At 46.9% G+C, this 12612-nt stretch overlaps 1 protein-coding gene across 2 annotated transcripts in view; it reads left to right on the forward strand.

Moving 5' to 3' along the window:
* Positions 1-12612, forward strand: part of ARHGAP4 (Rho GTPase activating protein 4) — a 62229-nt gene that overhangs the window by 45702 nt on the left and 3915 nt on the right. For both annotated transcript variants that reach the window (XM_063119345.1, XM_063119346.1), the window contains exons 13-19: positions 717-777; positions 961-1038; positions 2761-2895; positions 4081-4186; positions 4345-4572; positions 5067-5143; positions 8539-8686. In XM_063119345.1, the coding sequence (XP_062975415.1) occupies positions 717-777; positions 961-1038; positions 2761-2895; positions 4081-4186; positions 4345-4572; positions 5067-5143; positions 8539-8686 (833 nt within the window). The remainder of the gene's footprint in view (positions 1-716; positions 778-960; positions 1039-2760; positions 2896-4080; positions 4187-4344; positions 4573-5066; positions 5144-8538; positions 8687-12612) is intronic.

Genomic DNA, 12612 nt, shown 5'->3' on the forward strand with positions numbered 1-12612 from the left:
TTGTGGCTAAGTGGAGAGTTGAACCTGGATCTCCCCAACACTCTAGCCACTACATCACACACTGACTGGAGAAAGACAATCGTATTTTTTCCCCAGAGACTTGAAGGTGATGTGAAAGAGGAATCGCTTCTTGCGATGTGCACACTCATGCTATGCCTGCCTCTGGGAAACATGTTTTTGTAACACGTTTCAAAAACCTTCCTCATCTGACTCAGAGGCAACAATGGGACAAAAGAAACGCCACTATACACCATGGGCAGCAATAATAATAATAATAATGGCATTTATATTGTGCTTTTACTGTTTCACTTCATATCTGTTATCATAGTAATTTATGCAACAGCCCTGCAGTGTAGATCAGCAGAATTCTCCCCACATTGCAGATGGGGGCTGAGTCTGACAGCGAGTGACTTGCCTGAAGCCAAGTAATGAATTCTTGGCTCAGATGAAATTGGAACTGGCAACTTGCCTAAGCGTTGCTTAGCCGTTACACTACAACAGCCAAGCAGAATTTTGGTATAATTAACGGCTAAATACCTTTGCAACCAAGAGAGCTAGAGACGTTTAAAAACTGAATGCTGAGAATACCTGGCAGCTGAATTCTGCACCCAATCATACGTTCTGTATTTGTTATGGGCTGGCAGCATACACACAGTCCTGTGGATGCTGTGAGGATGCTGCACTGTGACGCTCTGTTTTCCTTCTCGTAACTCCAGAGCTCAGGCCAGGCTGTTCCGCTTGTGGTGGAGAGCTGTATCCGCTTCATCAACCTCCATGGTAAGGCCTGTGCTTACCCTCCCCCCTCCGCTTTTCAAATGCCATTCCTTTGGGGTATGGATAGCGTCCCAGCCTTCAAAGAGTCCTTCAGCTTGTGACGTAGCTGTGTGTCAATCAGTGTCCATTTGTTCACTGAAAAATGTGACTGGGTTGTCTTGCTTCCTCTTTCTCTCTTCGTTCCAGGGCTCCAACATGAAGGCATTTTCCGAGTGCCAGGTTCCCAAGCACAGGTAGCAGAGATCCGGAATGCCTTTGAGAAAGGTGAATGGGGGTCCTTAAAGGGGGTGCAGAGAGGGAGAGAAGCCCAGTCAACACTGAAGTCTGCCAGAAGGGGAGAGAGAAGGCAAGCTCAGTTTTAACACTGGAGTTTGCCAGAAGGCGGGGAAATGGCAAGGGGACAGCACAGTTTCCACTAGTGTGCATAAACAGAGAAGGCAGTAGTTGATAAAAACAAGATACAACCAAAAGGTGCACAAGGCGCACAACTACTATACTGTAGTATAAAAAATTACAATCAAAGAAGGGTTGAACAGTTATAACAGACAGACGTTTTATAACAGGAACAAAAATACAATGATATAATAACACAAGCCATCATAACAGATAACAAGAGAGTTATACACAAATGCAAACTTATACACTTGTAATAATAATCCACAGGGTGGTTAAATACGAAAAAGTCTCATCAGTATTTAAACAAAACAATGCAGTGTGGTAACAGTATAAACCAGTAGTGTTAAGACACAAAGTAGCTGCCATTAAGAATATTCTGTTTGAGGTATTTGGTTGGGTTTCAGGTCATCATACATGGAATGGAGGTTTAGTGGAGTGTCTCTGATGTGTGTCTCCGATGAAGTAATGCGTGAAAACAGGGTTTTTTTAAAAAAACGATAGGCTGTTAAAAGGATTCAAAACTCTGATGAAACTACTTTGTGTCTTAACACTAATGATTTATACTGTTACCACATTGCATTGTTTTGTTTAAATACTGATGAGACTTTTTCGTGTCTCCACACTGTGGATTATTATTACAATTGTATAACTTTGCATTTGTGTATAACTCTCTTGTTATCTGTTATGACGGCTTGTGTTATTATATCATTGTATTTTTGTCCCAGTTATAAAACTTCTGTCTGTTATAACTGTTCACCCCTTCTTTGATAGTAATTTTTTATACTACAGTGTAGTAGTCGTGTGCCTTGTGCACCTTTTGGTTGTATACAGTTTCTGCTAGGCCACAAAATGGTGGCCATGCTACTGAGCAGAAATAGTGTCCACATCCGCCATGCAGCTTTGACTTTGCCAGGACTTGAAAGGGATGTGCCAAGGGAAGAAGGCGAAAACAGTATGTAGCAGAAGCATGTGGTGGTAGGGATACTGGGTCTGGAAGAAGCTTGGGAATATCACCATGGTTTAACATGTGGCACATATGCCTCTGAGCATGTGCAAGGTGCCCTTTCTTCATCGCTTACCCATAGCCTCCTCCAAACACTTGGGATTTTTAGGAGAAATCGTTTCTAGAATCAAGAGGATGGCTTTCTATTCAAGCTGTCTCAGTTATCTCTCTCTCCAAATCATTCACCCTGCTTGGAAATAATGATGTGGTCGTTGCTTCTATAGCATTCTATTTTATTCATTTTTAAAAATGTACCCCAAAGGGATCTCAAGGCACATTTAGTGCACAATTCCCATTTCTTTTATCCTCACAGCAGGCCTCTGAGGTACTTTAGGCTGGGAGATGGTGTCTTGTCAAGGTCATCCGGGAAGGTTCATAGCTGAGGAGGGATTTGAGCCACATTCTCCTGGGGGTGAACATAATGCATTTGCTCCTGCACTATGCTGGTTCATAGACTCAGCAGCTTCTTCAGCTTTGCTCATAACCTGAAAAGTTAAGAAAGGTGTTCATGACCATGGGGGACCATGTGAGCTTATATGGGTGGGGGGAAAGGACGACTGCTGTAATGGCCAGCCCCTCTCTACCAGGTGAGGATCCGCTAGCTGATGGCTTCACGCAGCATGACCTGGATTCAGTGGCTGGAGTGCTGAAACTGTACTTTCGGGGGCTGGAGAAACCCCTCTTCCCTTGTGATATTGTTCCTGAGCTGCTGGCAACGGCCCGTAAGTGTGTTCGTGCGTGTGTGTGCAAATCTATGTTTATTCTTGCCTAATCAGTGATGGCCCCTATGGTTATTAGTATTCTCAGACAATGAGATGAAGGTTAAAGATGCAATCCTGTGCATGTTAGGCAGACAAGAAGTCCTGCAACTCCCATGCTGGGAGTTGTAGGACGTCTTGTCTGTCTAAACAATGCCTAGGATTGTGCCCTTAGTAATAGAAACATTTTAGACACCTCTGAAGGACAATGACCTAAAACATATATTGCTTCATGTGCAAAGAACACACCAGCCAGCTGAGGCAGGTCAGATCAAGGACCGGAGATTCAGTCATTGATCTTTTTGTACTTAGCAAAGTTATGAATTGTTAGACCCAGGTATGGGAATGTATGTATTTAAAATATAATAAACCACTTAACATTCCAAAGTGCCTAAGCGGCGTATAAAGTAAACATCAGGTTAAACACAATAAAACAATTACGTTTCAACTCAGTGCAGTACAGTAGTTGGCGATCATATCTAGCTAAAATCCTACCTCTGGGAAGGCTGGCATGAATAGAATTTTTTTAAGGTGCTGCATAAACACAATTCTGCCACGCTTTGTTTATTTATTACATTTATATACCGCCCCATGGCTGAAGCTCTCTGGGCGGTTTACAAAAGTTTGTATCAATGGGAAAAGAGTTCCACAATGCTGCTGCTGCTGCTACACAAAAAGCTGGGCTCTGAGGAGTCACAAGGTGAACGCCAGGAGCATGGGACACTACCCAAAGGGCTCCCGTAGGCCGAATGTAAATCTTCAGATGCTTTGGACTTCCACTCCCAGAAGACCCTGCCAGCATGGCCATAGTCAGGAATGCTGGGAGCTGATGTCAGAAACATCTGGAGATGTATTTTCTGCCCACTCCTACCTTTATGGCCACAGTGAGTGGGCTGGAATTTGAGGGGTCAAATGGTCCCGAGCACTAACCATAAAACCTTAAACTTGGCCCAGTAGCAAACAGGCCACTGGTGCAGTCCCTTCAGCAATGGGGTCACGTGCCGACTACAGGCTGCACACACCCACAACTGCCAGGCCACCACCTTCTGCACCAACTCTGTGCATGTGTGTGTGTTTGAGTACCAATTCAATATGCCGCCGCCACCTCTGATATTCTCAGTAGCTCTCTCATCTTCCACCGCTTCCCAGAACTGGAATCTTCAGCTGAGCGCATCTCCCACCTCCGAGCCCTTGTTTCCCAGCTCCCGGCTGCTGTGCTGGTCGTTCTGCGGTACCTCTTTGCCTTCCTCAACCAGTGAGTATCCGGGCGCTGGGAGTGGTCCGGGCGCCTGCCTTGCAGTGCTCCACCACCCTTCCAGGGGGCGTCACTCCCGTTCAGCAGGATTTCCATAGAGAGAGAGCTCTCTGTGGCTCGGCGGAGCGCTCCCCCTAACGTGTTTTCTCTCCCCTCAGCTTATCTCAGTACAGCGACGAGAACATGATGGATCCCCACAACCTAGCCGTGTGCTTTGGCCCCACCCTGGTGACGGTCCCTCCAGGCCAGGATGCCGTGTCGGTCCAGCCCCACATCAACGAGGTGGTGAAGTGCCTGATCGTGCATCATGAGGCCATCTTCCCTGGAACCAGCCAGCTGCCCGGGCCCCAGTATGAGAAGGTCATGGCGCTGGACGAGGAGTACTGGTATGAGGGGCAGAAGGGTGGGAAAGGGTGAGCAGCGTGGGAGCAACAACGGTTTTGTGTACATGTGTGTGTGTGTGACACAAATTTGCACCTAACCCTGTGCCTTGTGTAATACTAAGCCAAGGTAGTTTCACTTTTTGCATCCGAAGGGTCAAACTCCATTTTAGAGAAGCTCTCAGGGTCCACATGCCAATGGTGGGTGGGGCCAAAGGCAAAAAGGGGCGGGGCCAAAGTGCCAGCTGGCAGTAACTAAGTTTTCGGAGAGGTATTTCCACCTTTTAGAATGGGAAGAAAATGCCCCCAAAGCCAGGAAACCACAAAGCGATCGGTGGTTAGGAGAAAGGGGTTGAGGCCAGAGCAGGGCAGATTTGGTTCCTGGTCCTGCAGTGTCCCCCCCTGCTTTCACCTTGTGAGGTTCCCCCCCCCCCCCCCCGTTTGAAAGGCCCTTGTAAGGAAACAATGACCATCCTTCTTTCCGCTCTCCTCACCAACAGTGACGTGTTACCACTGGAGGCCACAGCAGAGGAGCCCGAGACAGAGGGGACCCCCGAAACTCCAGCTAGTGAAGATGGTGAGTGCATATGGGGGGGATCATGTGCTGACAGAGTTAACAAGGCTAGTTCGGTTCAAGCTGTTGCATTGGGCTAGGTGAATTTTTAAAAAATATATAATATTTTTATTGTACTTTTTCACTTTCATTAAAAAAAATTCAGACAGGCAATATACTGAACTAAAAATGCATGCACATACTTAAGACAAGAAATTAGGTAATAAAAAAACCCACCATTAATACCAACACAAATCATTTTTTTAAAAAATTACAACAATATATAATAATTATATTACACAACTCCCGCAAATAATAGTAATACTTTGTCTTAGGTGAAAATGTAATTTTATTCCCCGCTGTGTATTTTTTTGTATTCAGGGGGCACACTGACTCCTCCTTAGGGGGACAATACGGGTAGGGAAGGAATTTAGGGCTTTTTCCCAACTGTAGCAGACTTTTCCAAGTTTCTGTGTGCGGATATTGTGGCTTGCAATCAGGAAAAATATTTTGCCCCCTGTGGTCTGAGCGTCTACAGCTGGGTTGGGGGGAGTGTGGAGGCAGGATTTTTCAACTCTCCTTGAGATTGTGAAACTCCTTTGCCTCAGGCAGGCTCATGTTTCCTGTGTCATTGGGGTTTGAACCTGGGACCTTCAGCATAGATCTGAAATTTATTTATTTATTTATTTATTTATTTATTTATTTATTTATTACACTTATACCACCCCCATAGCCAGAGCTCTCTGGGCGGTTTATAGAAATTCTAAAATTGAGATAAAAACAAGTATACAAAATTTAAAATTTTAAAACACAGAACATACACACATAAAGCATTACAAACCATTAAAAAAATAAACATGTGGGTGATTAAGATGTGCTGCTACATGCCTGGGCAAAGAGGAAAGTCTTAACCTGGCGCCGGAAAGATTGCAGCATTGTTGCCAGGCGAGCCTCGTCAGAGAGATCGTTCCATAGTCTGAGGGCCACCACCGAAAAGGCCCTGTCCCTCGTTGCCACACACCGAGCCTCTCTCAGAGTAGGCACCCGGAGGAGGACCTTAGATGTTGAACAGAGTGACCGGGTATATTCACATCGGGAGAGGCATTCCGTCAGGTATTGTGGTCCCAAGCGTGTAAGGCTTTATAGGTCAAAACCAGCACCTTGAATTGGGCTCGGAAACATACAGGCAGCCAGTGCAAGCGGACCAGAGCGGGTGTTATATGGTCAAACCTTCTGGTTCCCGAAATCAATCTGGCCGCTGCATTTTGCACGAGCTGCAGCTTCCGAACCGTCTTCAAAGACAGCCCTGCGTAGAGTGCATTGCAGTAATCTAACTTGGAGGTTACCAGAGCATGGACAACTGAAGCTAGGTTATCCCTGTCCAGATAGGGGCGTAGCTGGGTCACCAACTGGAGTTTGTAAAAGGCGCTCTGTGCCACCAAGGTCACCTGAGCCTCAAGTGACAGTGATGGATCTAAAAGAACCCCCAAGCTACGAACCTGCTCTTTCAGGGTGAGTGCAATCCCATCCAGAACCGGTAGAACACCCCCCCCCCCCCATCCTGTCAGCGGAATCACCTACTGACAGCATCTCAGTCTTGTCTGGATTGAGTTTCAGTTTATTAGCCCTCATCCAGTCCATTGTCTGGATAGATCTGTCAATGGCTATTTATTTTTTATTTATTTATTTTTTACAAATTCTTATTTCACAAAATGATCTTTGATCATTTATCTACCAAATGATCAACATGGTGAGCACAACACTAAAATATGACAACAAAATACAACAATATAATAATCGTTTCTACTGATCAACGATAAAATGCTCATAATAAAACTCAACTGTCTGAGTCACACCTTAGGGAAAGCTCCTGCTTAAAGAGAGAAGTTTTTAAGCCTAGAAGATACAATTATGGCCGCTTGTTTGATGTCAATTTGAAAAGCATTTTGGAGGGCAGGTGTATTGCTAGTTCTTACCAGGTGAAGCTCAGGGCCTTGCAGCGTCATCAGAAATGCTCCTTCTCAGGATTGCAGTAACTGGGCAAGTACATAAGGGGTGAGGCACTCCCTAAATTGTTTAGGGCTTTATTTATTAACAGCCACGAACTTTAAACTTGGCCCGGGAGCTTACTGGCAGCCAGTGCAGGTTTTTTTTAGCAAAGGTGTAACATGCTGTTCAAAAGGAGGCCTCTGTCAGCTGTGTCGCCACTGCGTTCTGCACCACCTGCAGCTTCCAGAAGCCCGAGGGAAGCCTCACATTGAGCACATCGCAGTAACCCAGTTTTGAGATTATCAATGTCTGAACCATCGGGACAAAGCCATCCTGGCCCAGGAACGCCCATAGCTGGTGTAGCTGTCGAATCTGGTATAGAATCATAGAATAGCAGAGTTGGAAGGGGCCTACAAGGCCATCGAGTCCAACCCCCTGCTCAATGCAGGAATCCACCCTAAAGCATCCCTGACAGGTGGTTGTCCAGCTGCCTCTTGAAGGCCTCTAGTGTGGGAGAGCCCACAACCTCCCTAGGTAACTGATTCCACCATCGTGCTGCTCTAACAGTCAGGAAGTTTTTCCTGATGTCCGGCTGGAAAGGCTCTCAAAGCCACTGAGGCCGCTTGATCTTCCAGCGACGCAGGTGGATCTGAGAATACCCCCAGTCTGTGCACTTCTTCCCTTCAGAGGGAGTGCAACCCCATCTGGACCCAGGAACCGCTTACCGGCAGCACCTCCATCTTGCCAGCAGGCTAACTCAGTTTATTGGTCCTTGTCCAGCCCACCACCGTGTCCAAGCACCCACGCAGAGCCAGAACTGATTCAGGCGTGGTAGAGAAATGCAGCTGGCTGAGTGCCCTCCGCATACTCATGACACTTTGCTCCAAATCTGCCAGTGACCACTTCCAGTGGCTCACAGAGATGTTAAACAGCATTGGGGACGAAATAGTCCCCTGTGGCACACAAGGGGCAGGCGGCTGACGCAACACTCTCCCGGGACCACTCTCTGAAACCAACCCTCTAAGCAGGAACAGGACCTCTAAGTGGCACAGTGCCCCTGATGCACATCCCACAGAGCCCATCCAGAGGGATGCCGTGGTTGATGGTATCAAAAGCTGTGGAGAGACCGAGGAAGAGGAATAAGGTCCCAAATCCAGGGGATGATGGGGTTGTATTCCAACACATCTAGAGGGTACTGGGTTACGGAAGGGTGGTTTAGATAATTGGGTTCATCGAATAATGCTTTGGAGTTGTAGTCCAAAACATCTGGAGGCCACCAAGTTGCCTACCTCCTGTTCTAACCCTAGATTTAGCCACCGTTTCCCCATGGATCTACAGATAGGTGTTGTCCATTCTGGGGCGTTCTTCCGGACCCGAATAGGGAGTGGGGCACGCTGACCCTCTGGTCCTGTGCTTCCTTTCCCTCCCAGAGTGCGACTTGCAATCGGAGGCCGTGCCCCGCTCTGCTTCCATCGTTCAACACGAGGAGCGGTTTGCGCCGCAGCGAATGGCCCAGGTCGGCTGGCGGCGAGGTGGCAGCAACCGAGGACTTGTGCCTCCCATTGTCTTGTCTGACAGGTGAGTGGCACACCTTGAAAGGAGGCTCTGGTGCGCTCTGTCGGGGGAGACAGTGGCAATTCACCCATGCCAAGAGAGTGGCATAGTCTTGCTTCCAGATAAAGTGGCTTCCAGACAAAGGACTGCTGGTCATTGACAATCAATAGGCATTGTGCAGCTATTCCATCGTTCCTTTTCCCCCCTGGGTAAGATAATGGACGGAAGAAGCGGTGGGAAAACATGGGGAGGCTACCAATGGAAGACGATGTTGTCTGTTACCCCTGTAAAATTCTGTAAATGGGGCAGTGTAATTGCGCAATAAAAGCCTCACCTGGAAGCATCCTAAAATTGTACAGCTAGGTATATTGAAATAGGTTACAGAGGGTCAAAGCATTAAGATTGCTGGTGTAGTCTTCCAGAAGTCCTCTCTGTTGGCAAATGAAAGAGAGATATTGGGGCTAACTACACGTTACTTTAAACATATCACTTGAAATGACGTCAGGGTTAAAAAAGAAAGAAAAAAGCACAGCCCCCCCCCCAGTTTGAACGAATCAGGACTACAGCGCAGGGGTGGGGGAGAAGTTTAACCCTTCCCTCTCCCACCACGCTCCTGAAAAATCCCCCACTGCACGGTAAATCGACACAGTAAAAACCATTCTCATTGGCACCAGTGGGAGCTTTTTTCCTTTTTCCTTTTTAACCATTGCTGATTTCTGTGGGGTGGGGGATTGGGGGAGGGGGTTGCAGCGGGGAAAGGGAATGGATAAACCTCCCCTCCCCTTGTAAAGTGTCTCTGTACTGGATTGCCGTCCACGCTGGGTTATAGCTAAAAACCAAAAAAACATACAAACCCTGACGTTTTCAAGTGACTCGTTTAAAGTAATGTGTAGCTAAAGCCCCTTTGGCTATTGATGCTGAAGCATATTAAAGGACCCAACATTGAGTAATCTATGGTTGGATTTATTAAGTCAGGCGAGGAAGACCTCCATCCCTTTGGGTGTTGACAGCAATACACATCACCTCACTCTTCCCCCTGCGTTTTGGGGAGAGGTTTGCAAATAGATGTTTCTGGAAGTCTCTGGTACCAGCTTTCCTCTGTTATCGTGGCTTTTTAGTTTTTATCAGATCCTCGGAGCCATTGCGCTATAAATCATTCTTCCTAGACAGCATCTTGGTTATTTCAGGCAATTAGTTGGAACGCCTCGTAAAAGCTCTCCTATTTTTCAGGAGAAACGGTTTTTCTTTGATGGGTTGGCTCTTCTTAATTTCTTCTGCTGAAAATGGCTGAAACCAAGGCTCAGGCCTCTGCAAGCAGACTGGCAGTGGCTGGGGAATGAGGGACTGTGATCTATGCGGTTTTCTGTGTGTCCCTTGTGGGATGGGACGTAGTGCAAAATGCCTACATTTTTGATGCAGGTGTTCTCCTGGCCAGCCCCACAGCACCGAAGACAGCATGGAACGGGCCTTTTAGTAAGATAAATGCCACAGGCCTCCTTCACAGCTGTCCTATAGCTGCACCCCGTGCCTAATGAGAGGGCATCCATCATACTCTTTTCTTAAGATTGGTTGTAACTAGGACTGGCTTGGGGTATCTGGGAAAGGAATACTTTTGTAAGTGTGAGCTAGGATTTATGCTTCTCGATCAGGTTGACAGGTTTATCTTTTGGGGATCACAGGTTTACAGTTTGCTCAGATCCCAAAATGTAGCTCTGAGCCGCTGTGTTTTTAAGGGTCTTTTTGGCCTTGTTCCAAGAAGATTCTTTTCATGAAAAGCAAGTCCATGGTGCTGAGTCAGGCCTGGTGTATACATGAAGTAGAATGAATTTTCACGCGGTGCAATGGACTACATTACTCCAGGTTGTGGGTGGGGGGATGCCGTTTTCGGAAGGGAATCCCGCAACTCCCTGCAAGTGGTAAGCTAGCACAGCAAAGAGAAGGCTGGGCTGGAACTTTCATACTGCTCTGTTACAGTTTTTCTACTTGCAGGACTGTTTTTATTCAGTGGAGCATTGAAAAATGCTTATTCCTTCTCTGAAAGTAGTATAGCTCATTCTATCAATGCAGGGCTTTGGCACACCCTTTTGTGGCCTAGTGCCCTCCAGATGTTTTGGACTAGGACTTCCATGATTCCTGACTATTGGCCATGCTGGCTGGGTGTCAGGCATGGTTAAGGCACTGTTGTGTTGTGGGGTCCTGTAGTTTTAGCTAAGATTTAATTAGAAGTAATCTGGAAGGCTCCGGGCCTGTCCGGCCTCTGGAAAGTTAGAATCCATGTGAGTTGATCTCTGTCAGTGTTCTCAGAGCAGGGGTGGGGGAGTTGCCCTACTTCCACAGCCACCTGCTTTTTTGGGCCTTGGCGGAGAAGCTGTCTTTGAGAACTTGATAGAGAAAAGGGAGGGGGTTTGCAGAAGGATCGCCCAGACTGAACCATCATTTTGATGGGCTGAGCAGTGCTGCCCTGTTTGGACAGGGGCATGGCTGAAACGCCGAAGGCCCTGTCTGTCATGTGGTCTGGAAGAGGCCTACGCTTCCCTTTTTAAGCTGGTGCAAAGGTGAAGAGCCTTTGCTAGGAACATCTGCTCTGCATTCCGGGGTGGGTGGGGGGAACCCTGTTTGGATCCATCATCGTCTGGGACTCTGGGGGCACTCTGTACATGCCCCTTCCTAAGTGGAACTTTGGATTACTGTTTATTTATTTATTTTATTTATTTTATTACATTTAGATACCACCCCACAGCCGAAGCTCTCTGGGCGGTTCACAAAAGCTAGAAACAGTAAACATTAAAAGTATACAAAATTTAAAAACCATCAGAGACGTAAAAACAACAGTATAAAAACAGCAGCAACTAAACTTGCGATGAAAAGTACTGTAAGGCTTTTCATGAATTTGAACTCTCATTTGCTGTGGATTGGGTGTCTTTGTTTGTCGACAACTCAGTGTACCGGCAGGCTGGTCTTGATCATTTATTATTGGACTTTATTTCCTCTACCTGAACTTATGTGGTGAGGTGTTGCCTGTATGAAAGCTGTGGCACGGAACTCCTTGCGTCTGAGGCTTCACCTTTCCTGGTGATCTTGTTTAAGCCTAGACCATATTGCCTGGAGTTACCAACGTATGATCTGAGGTTGGAGTAGCTCTCTGGGTGGTTTGGGAGATTGGGCTAGCTCTCTTTGGGTGACTGGGAAATCTGACACTGAAGCTGGTGGGAGCTGAAGCCAAAACTTTTGGAAGGCACCAGGTTGGGGAAGTCTGCTCCACTGCCTCATTCTGCTGCATTTATTTATTTATTTTATTTAAGATACCGTTATACTGTCCTTTAGTTCCTAGTTTCTAGCGTGGTTTATAATAACTAATAAAAACCCCAGAAAGGCAGTGTTCAAAACAGAAGAATACATCAGGATTTAAAAGCCTGGGGAAATTAGGAAGGTCTTTGCCTTTTGCCTAAAAGGTGCTGTGTAGATGCCAGCTGAGCCTTTCTGCGGGGAGAGTTCCACCAGCGGGGCCCCACAGCTGAAAAAGGCCTTTCCCCCTTAGTTCCCTGTTGCCGGGGCTTATGGGAATTGTAGTCTGAAATATATGGGGGGGCATGAGGTTGGTTGTCCTTGTTCTATGGGGTTTTGCCTGCTCTCCTGGAGTGTAGAGAAGAGGTGGGCTACTTGTGGCCTTCCAGATGTTTGGGCCTTGAAGGAGGCTGTAAGCCAAAACATCTGGAGGGCCACAGATTGCCTCCCCCTGGTTTAGAGACTTAAGGTTGTTAGAAAAGGAAAACAGTGATGGAAAAGGAAGGTAAGAGGCCTGCAGGGTTGCCCCTCTACACCGACTCTCACAGGTGGGGATGAGTGTGGATTGAACGGCTGCCCAGGATGTAAACCGCCCAGAGAGCTTCGGCTATGGGGCGGTATATAAATGTAATAAATCAGATCAAATGTCCACGCTCTGAGGAGCT

The sequence above is a fragment of the Elgaria multicarinata genome, chromosome 3 (assembly GCF_023053635.1).
Source record: "Elgaria multicarinata webbii isolate HBS135686 ecotype San Diego chromosome 3, rElgMul1.1.pri, whole genome shotgun sequence".
In the NCBI taxonomy this organism is placed as follows: domain Eukaryota; kingdom Metazoa; phylum Chordata; class Lepidosauria; order Squamata; family Anguidae; genus Elgaria; species Elgaria multicarinata.